The sequence below is a fragment of the Rhynchophorus ferrugineus genome, unplaced genomic scaffold (assembly GCF_030347505.1).
Source record: "Rhynchophorus ferrugineus isolate W39M unplaced genomic scaffold, kcgeb_rfMv2 rfM7, whole genome shotgun sequence".
NCBI lineage: Eukaryota > Metazoa > Arthropoda > Insecta > Coleoptera > Curculionidae > Rhynchophorus > Rhynchophorus ferrugineus.
In genome coordinates this window covers 34536060-34554702 of record NW_027472586.1, presented here as the reverse complement: position 1 = coordinate 34554702, position 18643 = coordinate 34536060, and the positions used below count along the sequence as shown (strand labels likewise).

The following is an 18643-nucleotide window of genomic DNA, read 5'->3' as shown; positions in this document are numbered from 1 at the left end:
GCGTCCTAGGTAAACTATCAGTAGAATATCTTGGACACGAAGTGAACGCCAGCGGTATCAAACCATTGAAGGATAGAGTCAAGTCAATCCAGGATTTCCCGAAGTCCCAAACAGTCACATAGCTCCGACGGTTCCTGGGTATGATCAATTCAATGATCAAAACATGCAGCAGAACCGCAAGCATCACTTCATGCGCTCACGGCATGCGCCAAAAAGAAAGACAAAAGACCCGTAAAATGAATCCCGCAAACAGAAGCTGCATTTGCAGAATGCAAACAACAACTCACCAAGCGATGGGCGCCGCACTAGAACAAATATCAAATGGTAACAGACAAACACTTGGTTTATTTTCTAGAAAGTTCTCGCAGACACAAGCCAGATACAGCACCTACGACCGAGAACTACTGGCGATATACGACTCCATCAAATTCTTTAAACACATGATCGAAGGCAGGGAGACGGTAATATTCACAGATCACAAACCGTTAACCTACGCTTTCGACCAAAATCCAGACAAGGCATCACCACGGCAGCAGATACATTTATATTTGATCGGACAATTCACAACAGACATCCGACACATCGAGGGACTCAAGAATAATGTCGCCGACACATTGTCCCACATCAACGACATCACCATGCCCGTCATAGTTTCTACTGCAGATATCGCACGTGAACAAGAACGAGATGCCGAATTACACAAGCTGTTGCGAGAACCGATGTCGTTGACGTTAAAATTACTCCAACTGGACAATACAGAAACAACAATATATTGCGACGTGTCGAACGCCACCATTAGATCATATATCCCGCAGACTCTCCGGAAGACGCAGAGAGCCTCTTCATATTGCCATACCGGACGAGAGATTCAGCCATGTTAACATCGACATTGTAGGACCGATGCCGACATCTCAGGATTATCGATACTGTCTTACAATAATCGACATACTAACACGGTGGCCTGAAGTAACACCAACTAAGGACATATCGGCAAACACCATAGTCGACGCATTCTTCGGAACATGGGTGGCCAGATTTGGAAAGCCAAAGAAGATAACTACAGGTCGCGGATCGCATTTCGATTCTCAATTGTTCGATGCACTTGCTAAAATGATAGGAACTCCATCATCAGGATCAACAAGCTACCATCCGGAGGGAAACGGACTGATCGAACGCTGGCATAGAACATTCAAATCAGCTATAAAAGCGCATCAAATGAATGATTGGAAAAACGAAAGAATTCCACGTGGTCCTTGTTTTTTACTGAGTTATTGTGTGGGTTGCATCGCATAGAACCAACAAAATCAGTTGCACTAGCGCCATCTAATAGACATTGTCTGACACTGGCAGTATCTGACCAAAACCGATTCGACATCATGGACAAACGAATTACCAGGAAAAAAACTACAGACACCGGACAACTGGAAAGTGCAGAAAGGGAAGCAAACATGTACGAAGGTCTAGACGGTAACTCTGGTGAAACAGACCTTGATACAAAGGAGGTTGAATTAACTGGACTAACAATGAGTGTAAATTAACTGGACTAATAAAAAGAAAAATAAATCTATGCCTAGAAGTAATCAAAGGGAGAACGACGAAAATCCATCAGGCCTTAAAAAAGATGCAGTACGGAATAGGAGATTGTACTGTCGTCTGCCAAACTGCAAAAATAGGGGACATAGCGAACCTAATAGAAAGGAAAATCAGGAAACGGGACGAAAACAGTAATACGGAAAAGCTGTTCACCAGAATGGGCGAGCAAATGGCGCGCATAGAGGATAAAATCGAGAAGATGGAAAGGACGCGACAAACAGAGAAACCTCACATGGAGAATAAAACAAGCAAACTAACCTATGCCAAAGCCTTGCAAAACAAGACAGAGCAAATGACAACAGGAATGAACAAAAACAAGGAGACGACCAGAGCATGGACACCCCCGGATAAGAACAAACAAAAGAACGAAGTGATTGTTAGTTTCACCAACAAAACAGGGGAGGAAACAAAGACGGAGCTAAAAGACACCTGACAACAAAAGAGCTGCAGACTGGATTTAAGGACATCAGAATCCTTAAAATTGGGTCGGTACTGGTCGAATACACAACGGTGGAACAAAAAAAGCGGTGAAAGAGAAAATGGATATAATCAAAACCGCGGAAATTAAAGAAGCCATCAGGCTGATTCCTTGCATAAAAATCATCGGGATACCCAGCAATTTAAAAACTGAGGAGATCATCGGCGATATAAAGAGCGAAAACGAGGAAATAAAAACACAAATCGATGCTGGCGTACCTCAAGGTTCCCCACTGGCCCCAGCTTTATTTAACCTTTTTATTTCAGATCTGCCGAGAAAAGAGCACATTGACGTCGCGTTTTACGCTGACGACACTGCTTTCTTCACGGTCGCTAGGTTCGAAGTTACAATTCATGAACGTTTACAGAAGCAGCTCGATCATGCGGTCAAGTGGTTCAAATTCTGGAGCTTGCAAATCAACCCCCTGAAAACCCAGGCCACCATTTTCCATAAGAAGCGTTATGCACTGCGCGTCTCGCAACTAAAGATCGACACCGCAATGATTCCATGGCTGGATAACGTCACGTACCTAGGTCTTCACTTCGACCGGCGGTTCGGTTGGCATTCCCAAATCTAGAAAGCAATCCAAAAAGGTTCGGGGATAGCAAACCTGCTATCTTCTCTGATCTGCCCTTCTAGCAGACTTCCCATCTACATCAAATGCTTATTTTACAAGATGTTAATGCGGTCCGTACTCCTCTCCTAATATTAAACGCTCCATGGTTTGTCAGAAATAATCAAATTTATAGGGAAACTGACACTCCAGAAATCAAGCACTTCATATCTCAATCATTCTACAAACAACAACTCAGTTCAAGTTCTTCTGAAAACGCGCTTGTTCGCGAGCTGGTCGACATGCTGGGAGCTTAGCACCGCGTCACCGCCAAGCTCCCCCCTTTTCCAGGCTGAAGCGACCTCATCCGTCGCTACAGTCATAACGTTTGCCCCCATACAACAGTACCCAGTTGTGTGTTAACTCAGGTTCCCGAATCAATAGAATCGCCGGGCCCGCGTGCCCAATAACGGCTGCCCGATCAGCGGGTAACATATCCCCACATTTAATGCAGTAGCAGTAGTGATCCACAGGGGTCAACTGTGAGGCGGTTTCGGTTTAGTGTATTGGTAAGCCCAGAGGCAGTCCCACATAACCCGGTCCAACTTGTCAATCCAAGGCAAGTCTCCGCGACCAGGTATGCGTCATGCATTCCACCGCCTGGTTTTTAGGCCAGAACAAAAAAAAAGGAAATAAAAACAATTTTGGAGCAACACCCTAAAGGAAATCACATTAAAGTGATTAAGAATATCCCTTGGAACAGCAGATTCCAAAGACAGAATTGGATTCTCAAGGTAACCTCCCAGATATTCAGCAGGATTATGAAAGAACGCACAGTAATTGCGGATATGCTCAGATACAGGGTAGAGGAGACGACAAGTGCTCTCATCTGTATGAGATGCTGTCGCTACGGGCACAGCCACAAGAACTGCACGGCAACAGAACCGGCATGCTATAAAAGCGGGAAAACCACGAGGGCAACTCCTGTAAAAAGGGAAACACCAAGTGCGTCTACTGCATACGAGCAGGGCAAACCAAGACAGAGGAAACAAAACACAAGGCAACCGATTATAGCTGCCCGCAGCAAAATAAAAAGAGGCAGGACAACAGAAGAATTCCGGACTACGGATGATAAAAGCCCTGCAAATCAACATAGGGAAAGACATTAGCGCAACGGCACTAATGAGGAAAAAAAGCGTCGGAAGGCAGATTCGATGTAGTTCTTATACAAGAACCGACACCAAAAACAACATTATGGGAAAGATAGCTGCTGTACAGTAAAGAGTTAGAACCAAAACAGAGATATGGATCAAGGGTACCATTAGGGCGACACTCATTGAAAATATGTCATCCAAGAATATCACATTAGTTTATGCAGGCGACGTAATTTTCACCAACGTATATAGACTGTGGGGCAGTACTGAAAACAGCACAAGAGGTGAGGAACTAATTGGGCAGTGAGCCAGGGTCTGCAGGTCGCCGAAGGTGATTACACGATGCCAACCTTCTGCACTAACAGGAGTAGAAGCAACGTGGACACAAACTGGAGCAGGAGCACCGTAGTCGTCGGTTGGAACATCAACACAACCGAAGAAACCCTGAGCGATCACAAGTACCTCGATTTCGAGCTCCACGAGGAACATGAAATACAAACTGAGATTCAATCAGACAACGCTTCGCGAATATCCAAATGGATATTGACCTACCGTAGAAATCAAAGTCATAGAGGAACAAGCCACCGTACTTCAACAGATCTTGAAAGGCATGAGCAATAGGATAAAGAAGAGGGTAGTCACAATTAAACACGGAAACGACTAGTGGGATGCGCAATGCGGGGAGAAGAAGCGGACACTAGCAATTTGCCACGCCAGCAGTGAGCAATAAAGCCACGCAACTGATAGCTGGACATGGTAACTTGGCCGCGTATATGGCACGCTTCAAGCTGCAGGAGACCACCGGACAGTGCCAAAGCAGATGTGGAATGGAAACACCGAACACATCTTGTTTACCTGCACGAGACCGGAGAGAATCAGCATAAGGGCCAAATATCCATTTTGCTTTGAATTAGCACAACTGAGGAAAACAAATGGTATGAACGACCAGGTGGCTATTCGACGAGTCAACGACATAGCGGAGAAGCTAATCGAAGACACCATAGTGGAAAGACAATCTTCGCAAAGCACCAGCCAGGAGCAGCCCCTAGTGGCTTATAGACCGGACGAATAAAGTGACAAGTGGTAAAAGGTTAGACAAAAACGGTTATACTACCAACTATAGTGCACAAATCACATCACTCGCAGGACTAGAACACAACGTGAACACACAATGAACTATGAATAAAATAGAAATAAGTAGTTAAAAAATAAGTAGAAGTTATAAGTTAGGTATAAGTAAAATTTAGGAGAGATATTGTTAGCGTAAGGAAAATTGTAAACATTCTTGAAGGTAATAAATAAAGCTCAACAGGGTCTTCAACCCCCCGCTAATTTTTCTTGTGAGAAAGTGCTGGTGGTGTGTCACGCGATGGTGGCACGGGAGGGTTCCCTTGAGAGTCATTTCAACGGATAGTTGGTAGCGGCCGGTTCAAAGCATGTAAATGCATCAGAATGGGGAAATGGCCTACATTTCTCTTGTCCCTACCTGATCTAAATTAACGGTTATCACGTGGAAACTATAAGGTAGGATCGTTTATTAACTTTTAAAACAATCAGATCATAATCCAGTGAACAATTCAGTGAATCCAAGCGATACTTAATATAATTAATTATATTAATTTCTTATTTCTCATTTTGTGTGTGTCGTCTAGTGTTTGCCATTTTTGGTCATTGTCACATTTGGTAACATCTTCGGTTAAAACAGTTTTAAAAGTTTTGTTTCTATTTGTATTAAACGCATCTGCCATTTCCGACGATTTTTTGGGGCCTTGTCACCATGTTGTCAGAAATTATTACACTTCGTAGTCACCATTTCATCACAACAGCATGTAGTCACAATATTCTCAACAAGCCAGAAGCCCGGGGCAGTTGCCAATCCATCAGAATAAGAGTTACTCAGGCGCACTCGCCAGAAGCAATTAGAGACACCGTCACCAAACTGCGCGAAAAACTTAGCCGGACAGACATTGTCGCTAGCACTCCCTACCATCGGGGCACAGCCACACTAACACACAACACCACCGCTTAGAAAAAAATTGGACAAGCGCATCACAAGAAAAATAACTATCGATGCCGACCAAGTGGACCACAGAGCGAGAACAAAACATAAGAAGGACTAGAAATAAACAACGGCGAAACTGGCTTCGATGGAAAGAAAGAGGAATTATCCGGACTAACAACGAGCGCTCTCATTGGAATGGACATTACACAGCTAAAGAAGAAAATTGAACTGTGCCTGGAAGTGATCAAAGGTAGACCTACGAAAATACACCAGGCATCAAAAAGGTGCGGCATGAAATCGGAGTCTGTACTGTTGTTTGCCAAACATTACAAAAAATAGGCCATCGCAAACCTTATGGAGAGAAAATACAAGCAGCAGGAGGAGTAACATGGAGAAAATGTTCACCAAAATGGGCGAGCAAATGGCTCGCATGGAAAACAAAATGGACAAGTTGGAAAAAACACGCCTAATTAACAGACAAACAGAGAAGAAACGACGCCCACACTGACATATGTCAAAGCCTTGCAGAAGAAAACGGAGAAGAGGATGAATAACGCAACCAACAGAAGCAAGGAGACGACTAAAGCATGGACACCGCCGGACCGAATCAAGCAGAAAAACGAGCTTATAGTTAGTTTCATTAATAAAAAAAGCGAAGAGTCCAAAGCAGAGCTAAAGAAACATCTGACGTTTAAGGGGCTGCAGACGAGTTTCAAGGGCATCAGAATACTAAAAAATGGGTCTGTCCTAGTAGAGTGCATAATCGCGGAACAGAAGAAAGCAGTGAAGGAGAAGATGGAGAAAAATTAATACAGCGGAAGTGAAAGAAGGTATCAGGCTGAATCCTCGTATTAAAATCATCGGGATACCCAGCAACATTCGCGGCGAGGTGATCATCGATAATATAAAGAACGAAAACGAGAAAATAAAAGGAATGCTGGAGCAACAATCCGAAGGAAATCACATCAAAATAATCCATATCCCGCGGAACAGTCGATTCCAAAGACAAAACTGGATCATCGAGGTAACCCCGCAGAAATTCAGTAGAATTATGAAGGAAAGGACAATAATTGTGGACATGATGAGATACAGGGTAGAAGAGACAAGTGTCCTGACCTGCATGAGATGATGTCGGTACGGACACAGCCACAAGAACTGCACGGCAACGGAACCGGCATGCTACAAATGCGGAGAGAAGCATGAGGGCAACACTTGCAAACAGGAAACTACCAAGTGCATCAACTGCGTGCGAGCGGCGAAATCCAAGCAAGATGATACGAATCACAAGGCAACCGACTATAGCTGCCCGCAATAGAATAGAAAAAGACAGGACAATAGAAGAATGAAGTGCAGTTTATCCTAAATACAACGGCAAATAGCCGAAAATCAGTGCAAAATTTCGTAAAAACCCGTCGAAAAGGGTCGGGAAGGTAGCGACATCCGTCCGAATCGCCGCGTGCAACGGTAGAACGGTAAGTGAGTTCCGTGCTAGCTCTCGAAGAGAACGGTCGTGTCCGGTCCGCCGAACCTACCTGCGCTTCCGAGAATTACCCGAAACTTTCTCAAAGACGGTCGATCCGTTATCACGTTTCCACCAGTGCCTACTTCAAAAAAAAAAGCGTCTGTAAGCGCCGAAAAGGCGCATTTACAGACAACGTTTAACGTTTGTAAACGCCGGAAAGCGTTTTACAAGCGGGGCAATGGCGTCCCACACGCCAGAGCCAGCACCGCCTTCAGAAAGTTGCCATCTAACAACCGACAAATGTGCCGATGATAGCCCTGACGATGCCCCGATGAGAGGTAATGAACTTATCGAGTACCTAAAAATTGAAAACGCAGAGCTCAAAATTGAGGTCACCCAACTGCGAATACTGCTAACAAAGTAAGGAGAAGAGCTCTCCGCAATGCGGATGATGCTGCAAGACGCCCTTACTAAACCCACCCCGGCGCAGTTAGTACATCAACCTCAAGAGACAACAAATGAAATTACATCTCAACCGCTAGAAAATGAAGATCCGGATGATGGATTCACCGTGGTGGGAAAGAGGAAGAGGGGCCCCATCACCCCACCACAACCAAGTCAGCTGTCGAAGGCCGTCGATAAGGCTAGACATGCAGCTGCAACCAAGCCGGCTGCCAAGCCGTCTACCCAACCCATCCAGCAGAGAGCCAAGGCCAACTCGCAACCATCAACCTCCAGAAATGCCGTCAGATCAGCGTCCACCAAGCCGCTAATTAAGACAGCTACCCAGCCAACGCCCAAACCAGCGGCCGTCAAGACGACCCAGCCAATTCAGGTAAGTAGCCAGGCTATTAATTCACTAAATACATCGCCTCAAGCTACCACAGTTCCAAACACTTCGGGAACTGCCTCACAATCACCAACATCACTACCTATGCCAACTCTTTCGGCGAACCCAAATCCAACCACTGCTCCAAGAAAGGAAAAAATCCCACCCATTGTTCTTCGTGACACGAAAAAATATTCAGAAATCCTTAGAATTGCGAAAGATAATTCAAAAGAAATTACCGCAACTTTAAGCCGAAAGGACGGAACTCGCTTATTTGTACCAACTTCGAACGATTTCCGCAAACTGACCAAGCTTCTTGAAGACCGGAAATACGCATTTCACTCCTTCTGCCCTCCTTCTGAAAGAGCAATACGAGTCATCATCCGCAACATCCCAACGATTGTAACGGTTGACGAAGCCGAAGAACACCTTATTTCGCAAGGTTTCCACCCAAAATCTCTTCAAAGGTGGAAACTTAAATCAGGCGAAGACCTTCCCATAATCCAGGTCGTTGTTCCTAACGAAGAAAGGAACATCATTAATCTCACCAAAATAGGCCTGTCAATCGTGAAAGTCGAACTCCAGCGAGGCAACGGCCAGCCTGTGCAGTGCTACAACTGCCAGCTGTTTGGCCATTCCAGCTCTCGCTGTAGAGCGCCTCCCCGGTGTGTCAAATGCGCCGGACACCATGAAACCCGTTTGTGCACCAAGGTACGCGATGAGCCACCTAAATGCAGCAATTGTGGAGACCCACACACAGCCAATTACACAGGATGTAGCTGTCGACCTGCTCCCAGGAATCTTAGACCAACCCAATCCAGACAAGCCTCCGGCAACACAAACTCTGCGTGGATCAACCAGGGAGGGAGATTAGCTCAAAAGCTGGCCTCCTCCAACCGGGCGGCTCCCGCCAATATCCCAGCCCCTGCCCCAATGCAACCTTCTGCACTGCCAGCGGGTCTTCCAACTACCTTCACACTACAGCAGATGCTCAGCATCCTGCAGTTCTTTCAGTCCCAACAATTACTTCCCAATGTAACCGCCTAAGCGGCAACCCCCCCTTTATCGTCTAACTTTCAGCAGTTGTTTATTCATCAAAATGGCTGCTTTCAAAGGGCTTAAAATCATGTCGTGGAATGATATTTCTAGCGGACCAAAGGATGGATGGCCCCGCAACTTTCTGGCGACTCAAAATGTCATACCCCCCTAAAGTCAGCGGAGACAGGAACTTTTTTCGGGAACAGGAACAACTGCATCAAACCAGTCTAGCAGAAGGCAATACCAACATAACCAAATAGATAATGTTACTGGCTCCATTTTCCATTTGGGCATAGCCCTACGAAAATGCTATAATAACAGTAACTGACTAGCTACTAGAAGCTAACAGTAGCTAGTCAGAGCTATTAGAGCTAACAGTAGCTCTGACACAACGTGGACAAACACGTCACGAGAAAAAAAAGATAGATACTGAACAATTGGAGGCCACAGAACGGGAAGCAAACATGCACGAAGGAATAAATAGAAATACTAGCTGGACTTAGCGCACTGGTGGCGATGGATGTCACCCAACTCAAAGAAAATATAGAGTTATGCCTAGACGTAATTAAAGGTAAAACCACCAAAATTCATCAGGCTTTCAAGAAAATGCAGTACGGGATAAGCGACCGTACTGTTGTCGGCCAAACACTACCGAAGATAGGGGATATCGCGAACCTAATCGAAAGGAAGTTCAGACAGCAAGAGGAGAGTAGCAACGTGGAAAAACTGTTCACCAGAATATCCAGATACGGAGCAGCAAACACTACAATCTGGACAGACGCCAGTTACAACGAGGGTAAAGCTCTGATAGGACTTATTATTAGAGAAGTGCAAGAAACCATGGAAAGAACCCAGCCTACTCAAGTCAGTAGTTATGCCATCAAATATTTCTCTTTCAGCAAGCACGGTTCTAAACTCTTTAGGAACTGTCACAAACTCCAACCCAACTACCTATGTAAATTCCTTCGGCGAACCCAAATCCCACCACTGCTCCTAAAAAGGAAAGAATCCCATCCATCTTTCTTCGTGACATGACAAAATATATTAGACGTGCCACAGTTCGTAACATCTGAAGGTAACCCTGCCACGTGCATTTCTTTCCTTTTATATTTTTAGTGTGATCTTGTTTAGTGTTTAATATCTTGTTTATTGTTTAATATATGTTCGTCTAAAAATAAATATTTCCTTTGCATATAATTAGATTCCATTTGTACCGAAATAAATCGCCGAATATATTGTCTTTATCTAACCGCACCTGTACCCTAAATTGGTGACACCGACGTGCGACATCGTGTTATATTCCACTTTTTTTTCTGGTTTATTTTCGTTTCCGGACTCTTGAAGGTTTAGTTATTTTTGGTTTGTGACGCAATTTTGTTGTTTTTATTTATTCTCCTGTAAAGTATCATGTCGGCTTCAAACATCAGATTGTCTGCGTTCAATCCGAACGATCCAGAGATATGGTTCCTGCAGGTCGAGTGGACCGTGAAACACGCAGGGATAACCACAAGTGCAGAAAAGTTTGAAATCGTAGGGGCAGCACTGGACCCCATCTATACTCAGGAAGTGCGCGGCCTCTTGTTTAATCTCCCATCGGAAGCTGAAGATCCATTCAACAAATTAAAAGAGGCGCTGCGGGAATGCTTAGGACTGTCAATCCAGAACCGGACACGACAACTCCTTGAATGGGAAGAAATTGGTGGACCGCAGCCCGTCGCAGTTTCTCCGTCGGTTACAATCATTAGCAGGGGACGCAGAGGGCCACGATATCATTAAAGTAATATGGATGAACCAGTTAGACCCCATTACCCGAGCTAGTATCTTGGCGCAGCAAGGGAGCAACAAGCTGGCAGACCTGGCGAAAATCGCTGACAACATTAAAGACTCCATAGGCTCGTGGCGGCCAGCAGGCGGTACGGCACCGACGAATAATTCAGAGAGCCAATTGGCGGAGGAGTTCGCGCGGTTGAGGCTGCAGATTCACGGGCTGCAAGCCAAAGTTGACGAGGTAGCAGAGCACCAACGCGTATCGTTCCGTAACCGGTTATCGTCGCGCTCGTCAAGTCCCGACCGGTCTCGTATCCGCGGTTGCGAGCTCTACGATGGTTTGTGCTGGTATCATTACAATTACTCTGAAAGGGCACGGAGGTGCAGACCGGGGTGCCGTTACGATAGAAGCCCAAGCGCGAATGCGGGAAACCAGCCGGGCGGTCACTAATGGTGGCAAGTGACGGCCATCATATCACGCGCCACCTGTTCGTCAAAGACCGGAACAACAACCAGGAATTCCTGGTGGATACGAGAGCGGATTTGTGCGTGTTTCCTCGGCGATTGGTGAACGGACATCGAAAAAAACGAACTACGATCTGACTGCGGTGAACGGCAGTATCATAACGACTTATGGCTTTAAGACAATGACTTTAAACCTCGGTTTACGACGCGATTTTCCATGGAGTTTCGTTATCGCGGATGTGTCGAGGCCTATTATCGGGGTTGATTTTGTTACCTCTTAGTTGATCTGAGAAACAGGAAATTGGTGGACCGGAATACGCGCGCATGAGTGTCAACGGGAGACAACCGCAGTACGAAAATATCGCGAGTATAAAACTCAGAAACAACAGTTCGCGATATCACGACATCCTGCAGAAGTTCCCGGAAATCACTCGACCCGATGAAGCGTGTAGCTGCGAAATCACGACGCCTGGCTCTAGACCGACTAAGAGACGCCAAGAGTGAATTCGAGACCATGTTGAAACTAGGATTATGCCGTCCGTCACAGAGTAGCTGGTCTTCTCCGTTACTCATGGTCCCCAAAAGGGCGACCAATGGCGTCCTTGCGGCGATTACAGAGCGCTCAACGCACGCACCATCCCAGACCGATAACCTGTAAAGCACATGTCCATAAAATCCAGACATTACACAGACACTCCACGGGAAGAAGGTATTTTCAACCATCGAGCTAGTCAGAGCATACCATCAAATGCCCATGGCACCCGAAGATGTCCCGAAAACCGCCATTACAACTCCTTTCGGGTTGTATGAATTTACCGTCATGGGTTTCGGTCTGCGAAATGCAGCACAGAACTTTTAACGGTTCATCGACGAGGTACTTTTGGGACTTGATTTTTGCTATGCCTACATCGACGACATCCTGGTAGCATCAACAACAGAAGAGGAACATCGTCAACATCTTCAAACTCTGTTCGTGTTCGAGCGTCTGCAGCAATGTGATGCATGGTGGTCAATCCTAGTAAATGCTGTTTTGGACTAACCAAAGTTCACTTCCTCGGATATCGGGTCTCAGAAAAAGGGACCGAGCCGCTCCCAGACAAGGTGGTTGCTATACGGGAGTTTGGACGGCCAGAAACGGCGAGGGGGTTAAGACAATTTCTGGCTATGATTTTTATCGGAGATTTATACATAGAACAGCCAGAACCCAAGCACCGCTCAACGAACTGCTGAAGAACAACATAAAAGGGAAGAAGCCTATCAAGTGAGATGAGGCAACACAAAAAGCCTTCGAGGACTGCAAAGATCAGCTTACCCAAGCAACCTTACTGGCACATCCGGAACCAGAGGCAGAAATATCACTGGTATGCGACGCTTCAGACTACTGCATTGGAGCCGCCTTACAACAACGCGCAGGAGACCATTGGAAACCGCTTGGTTTCTTTTCAAGAAAACTTAACCAAGCGGAGTGCAAATACAGTGCGTACGATCGTGAATTACTAGCAATCTACAGTGCTGTGCAGCGGTTCCGTCATATGATAGAGGGACGCCACTTCAAGATACTAACAGGCCACAAACCGCTGACATTCGCATTCCGTCAGAAGACCGACAAATGTTCACCACCCCAGTTCCGTCATCTCGATTTCATTAGTCAGTTCACCACAGACATTCAACATATCTCCGGGCAGGACAATATTGTAGCTAACGCACTTTCCCGTATCGATGAGATTACATCACCAGCAGTCAATTTCGAGGCCTTAGCAGCATCCCAGGAACGAGACGAGGAGTTACTTGGAAAACGGCAACAGGGGCTTGGACATGCGAAGAATTCTCATCCCTGGCTCAACGACAGCGGTATACTGCGATGTCAAGACACTAGACTGTTTCACCGCTAGACTATTTCTCACAAAAGCTTTCCGCAGGGCAGCCTTCAGCGCAATTCATGGGCTGTCACATCCTGGAGTCAGAGCATCAGTACGGCTAATGAAGGAACGGTATGTATGGCCATCTATCGATAATGACTGTCGCACCTGGGCTCGTTCTTGTGTCCAGTGCCAGCAAGCTAAGATCACCAGACACGTCTCTTCTGCGATCGGCACCTTTCATATGCCATCTCGGCGACTCGAACTTGTCAACGTGGATTTAGTCGTAATGCCGTATTCCCAAGGTTACAGGTATTGCCTGACGTGCGTCGAGCGCTTCTCGCGGTGGCCGGAGGCGATTCCCCTACTAGACCAGGAAGCAAAGACCGTAGCACGGGCTTTCTACAGCAACTGGGTCGCACGGTTCGGCGTCCCCCTTCGGATTACTACAGACCAGGGCAGACAATTCGAAACTCGACTCTTCCGTTGCCTCAATCATCTTATGGGAACCATGCACCTCCGGACAACGGCCTACCACCCAATGGTATGGTCGAACGCCTACACCACCAATTAAAAACTGCGATCAAGTGCCTCCAACCTGACCGCTGGACGGAAGCCCTTCCAACCGCCTTGCTGGGCATTCGTTCTGCGTGGAAGGAGGATCCACAATCGATTACAGCAGAGATGGTTTACGGCGAACCATTACGACTGCCAGGCGAATTCCTGGTAACCAACGCTAAGGAGCTAGAAAACTCCGTCGAGTTCGTGCGCAATTTACGAAGGCAATTCAAGTTGTTGTGACCAGTTGAAAGAACAAGACACGGCGACAGCAAGATGTTTGTCTTCAAAGACCTTGCTACAGCTACGCACGTCTTCGTACGTCACGACAGTCCCAAAACGCCACTGCAGATGCCCTACGATAGACCATACGAAGTGATTTCTCACAGTGTATTCCCAATAAGATATAAAAGATGAGGTATTAATGAGGCAACTATGTTAGATTTGATCCAAATAATATAATATGGGTTAGTAATTGGTCTTGTAGTAAATTCTGCAAATATAGCTTTATATTTACTTCATCTTAATGTAAATTCTTAAATATATCTTTAATATATAGTGTTGGTGATTGGTCTTGTAGATTTTATAAGTTTTTTCTATGAGGTTTACATATATTGTGCTTGGAGTTCGAGTAAGTCACTTGTGTTTTTATAAAAATAGAATGGCTGAACGTATATTAATTATATTTTTATTATCTCGTTTTATTAATTATTTTTTAAATAAAATGTATTATTTCCAAAATTTTACAATTTTTATTTACCTCCTGAACCTATTTACTTTATTATTACCAAACTCGGAATATTCTCTTTATTAAAATTAAATTGAGCTTAATATGCACATGCGCCAAGTCAGGAGATAACTGAAGAGTAACGTATCCTTACAACATCCAGTTGTTTGGCCAATAAGGGGCCGTTCACCATGATACCCGTTCGTGCACCAAGGTACGCGAACACCGACCCAAGTGTAGCAATTGTGGAGATTCATACACAGCTGTTTACACAATGCAAATTAGGTCACTGTACTAAGCATCACTTTGAACACCAGTGGTGTACAGAGTCCTAAGTCTGCAAACTCCCTTCTTGGTCGACAACTAATTAGACACAAAGATATACCTACAGAAGAATCTTGATCGAAAAACCTGTAAAAAATTTAATATCAGATCTTCAACGTTCAACCAGCGCCATCACACTAGAGCACCATCAGCTAGGAAGAAAACCAGTACCGGAATTGTTTCAAGAACCAGAATACAGATATGAAGCAAGCATACACCCTCGACAACATCCAAAATACTCCATGGGGGATATTTGAAAAGCATAATAATGGTGACTGAATAATTTTCTGAAACAGTGAATTCTTTATAAACTACTTAACGAAATACATATAAATTTATGGTAATACACTCTGTAGTTAAGTTTTTTTAGGTATAACTTAAGAGATGAGAAGCGAATCAAGATGTATGCTCACCGCTCTCGCAAAAATGCAGGTGCAAATACTAACATGGCAATAGTATCTCAATAATTTGTTGAAGACAAGCCATTTAAAGAGAAAATCTATGATAGCAGTGGAAAAGTTACTTGAATAAATAGTGGATAGCAAGATATGGAAGAGAATATTTAATATAGAACGTTCCAATGCCAGTCCAAACCACCTAGACAGAACTGAACCTATTTACTTATTACATACAGAGTAATTATTAAAGCACACATATTGAGAGAAAATGCGAGATAAATATATAATAACCCAAAGTGTGACATTCAAGTTTTAACGTTTGCCCTGTCCTTAAAGTTATTCTGTAAATATCGAGGAAGTATGTGAGACTACTTGCAGAACATTATATTGCAGAGTATACAAATTTTTTATACTTCGTTATTGCTGTGATTGTCCGGAATATATAGTAAAAAACACAACATGTAAACATGTGCAAATTCATGAAGGACAGAAGAGCACACAAGATTTTTTCGATTTTACTTTTATTCCTTCAGCATTACATTCTTTCAAGCATTCGTTCCTCATTAAATTTTATTTTAGTGCTGGAACAATGAACCTTTAATTTCATTTCATTTTTTTTCCCAAATTTTATTTCTGACAATTTTTTTAATGCTTAGAGATTTTGACATCACCATCTAATCATTATTTCGACTTTTGTTTCGGCGCTATGTTTATATCATGATGACTTCTTTCGCTCGACCTCTATCGACAGCGCCGATTCTTTTATCACTTGCATTTTCCACATTTTATTTTATATATTCAATAAATAACGGTCACATAATTTAAACACCACTGTTTCATTTCGTTTTACCTCCATTCACTGAGCATTAACGCTAAAAGTATGTCAATAATAGCTTATATCTTTTCAACATATACCACCAAGACAAATTCTACAAACAGAGAGCAGATCACCTGTGATAGCCACCTCACGACACAGCGTGCAGTAACCATTCAAGTGTAGGAAGACAAGTAGGTCAAGAATAGTTAATATCTTTTCAACATATGACACCAGAACATATTCCACAAACGATAGATAACAGATCACCCGTGACAGTCACATCACGACACAGCGTGCTGTAACCATCCAAGTGTACGAAGACAAGAAGATCAATAACAGCTAATATCTTTTCAACATATGACACCATAACATATTCCACAAACAATAGAAGGCAGAATACCTGTAACAGCCACCTCACGACACAGCGTGCAGTAACCATTCAAGTGTAGGAAAACAAGTAAGTCAATAATAGATAATATCTTTTCAACACATGTCTCCAGAACATATTCCACAAACAAAGATAGCAGATCACCTGTGACGAATGTGAATGCCTCACGACACAGCGTTCAGTAACCATTCAAGTGTAGAAAGACAAGTAAGCCAATAATAGCTAACATCTCTTCAACATGACACCAGAACATACTCCACAAACAATTGAGAGCAGATCACTTGTGATAGCCACCTCACGACATAGCGTGCAGTAACCATCCAAGTAGGTCAATAATAATTATTATCTTTTCAGAATGTCACCAGAACATATTCCACAAAGAATAGAGCAGATCACCTGTGACAGCCACCTCACGACACAGCGTGCAGTAACCATTCAAGTGTAGGAAGACAAGTAGGTCAAGAATAGTTAATATCTTTTCAACATATAACACCAAAACATATTCCACAAACGATAGATAACAGATCACCCGTGACAGCCACATCACGACACAGCGTGCTGTAACCATCCAAGTGTAGGAAGACAAGTAGATCAATAATAGCTAATATCTTTTCAACATATGACACCGTAACATATTCCACAAACAATAGAAGGCAGAATACCTGTAACAGCCACCTCACGACACAGCGTGCAGTAACCATTCAAGTGTAGGAAAACAAGTAAGTCAATAATAGATAATATCTTTTCAACACATGTCTCCAGAACATATTCCCCAAACAAAGATAGCAGATCACCTGTGACGAATGTGAATGCCTCACGACACAGCGTGCAGGAAGCATTCAAGTCTAGAAAGACAAGTAAGCCAATAATAGCTAATATCTCTCCAACATGACACCAGAACATACTCCACAAACAATAGAGAGCAGATCACCTGTGATAGCCACCTCACGACACAGCGTGTAGTAACCATCCAAGTAGGTTAATAATAACTATTATCTTTTCAGAATGTCACCAGAACACATTCCACAAAGAATAGAGCAGATCATCTGAGCAGCCACCTCACGACACAGCATGCAATAACCATCCAAGTGTAGGAAAACAAGTAGGTCAATAATAGCTAATATCTTTTTAACATATGACACCATAACATATTCCACAAACAATAGAAGGCAGAATACCTGTAACAGCCACCTCACGACACAGCGTGCAGTAACCATTCAAGTGTAGGAAAACAAGTAAGTCAATAATAGATAATATCTTTTCAACACATGTCTCCAGAACATATTCCCCAAACAAAGATAGCAGATCACCTGTGACGAATGTGAATGCCTCACGACACAGCGTGCAGGAAGCATTCAAGTCTAGAAAGACAAGTAAGCCAATAATAGCTAATATCTCTCCAACATGACACCAGAACATACTCCACAAACAATAGAGAGCAGATCACCTGTGATAGCCACCTCACGACACAGCGTGCAGTAACCATTCAAGTGTAGGAAAACAAGTAAGTCAATAATAGATAATATTTTTTCAACACATGTCTCCAGAACATATTCCACAAACGATAGATAACAGATCACCCGTGACAGTCACATCACGACACAGCGTGCTGTAACCATCCAAGTGTAGGAAGACAAGTAGATCAATAACAGCTAATATCTTTTCAACATATGACACCATAACATATTCCACAAACAATAGAAGGCGGAATACCTGTAACAGCCACCTCACGACACAGCGTGCAGTAACCATTCAAGTGTAGGAAAACAAGTAAGTCAATAATAGATAATATCGTTTCAACACATGTCTCCAGAACATATTCCCCAAACAAAGATAGCAGATCACCTGTGACGAATGTGAATGCCTCACGACACAGCGTGCAGGAAGCATTCAAGTCTAGAAAGACAAGTAAGCCAATAATAGCTAATATCTCTCCAACATGACACCAGAACATACTCCACAAACAATAGAGAGCAGATCACCTGTGATAGCCACCTCACGACACAGCGTGTAGTAACCATCCAAGTAGGTCAATAATAATTATTATCTTTTCAGAATGTCACCAGAACATATTCCACAAAGAATAGAGCAGATCACCTGTGACAGCCACCTCACGACACAGCGTGCAGTAACCATTCAAGTGTAGGAAGACAAGTAGGTCAAGAATAGTTAATATCTTTTCAACATATAACACCAAAACATATTCCACAAACGATAGATAACAGATCACC

At 43.9% G+C, this 18643-nt stretch overlaps 2 protein-coding genes across 2 annotated transcripts; both read left to right on the top strand.

The window, feature by feature from the left end:
• The first annotated feature begins 7613 nt into the window (after positions 1-7613).
• On the top strand, positions 7614-9260 carry LOC143199857 (uncharacterized). Its single transcript, XM_076409972.1, has 2 exons — positions 7614-7813; positions 8060-9260. Exons 1-2 carry the CDS (start codon positions 7685-7687, stop codon positions 9116-9118), a joined length of 1188 nt encoding a protein of 395 aa, XP_076266087.1. The 5' UTR covers positions 7614-7684; the 3' UTR covers positions 9119-9260.
• Positions 9261-10516: 1256 nt separating this feature from the next.
• LOC143200236 (uncharacterized) lies at positions 10517-11327 on the top strand. The gene is made up of 2 exons (XM_076410631.1): positions 10517-10840; positions 10905-11327. Exons 1-2 carry the CDS (start codon positions 10517-10519, stop codon positions 11325-11327), a joined length of 747 nt encoding a protein of 248 aa, XP_076266746.1.
• Positions 11328-18643: the final 7316 nt, after the last annotated feature.

Bases quoted from the DNA above. Each gene is read 5' to 3' on its own strand.
- LOC143200236 (XM_076410631.1), top strand. From the start codon at position 10,517: ATGTCGGCTTCAAACATCAGATTGTCTGCGTTCAATCCGAACGATCCA. The intron at 10,841-10,904 runs GTTACAATCATT...TGGATGAACCAG, and splicing joins CCGTCGCAGTTTCTCCGTCG to TTAGACCCCATTACCCGAGC.
- LOC143199857 (XM_076409972.1), top strand. From the start codon at position 7,685: ATGCGGATGATGCTGCAAGACGCCCTTACTAAACCCACCCCGGCGCAG. The intron at 7,814-8,059 runs GTGGTGGGAAAG...GCGGCCGTCAAG, and splicing joins ATCCGGATGATGGATTCACC to ACGACCCAGCCAATTCAGGT.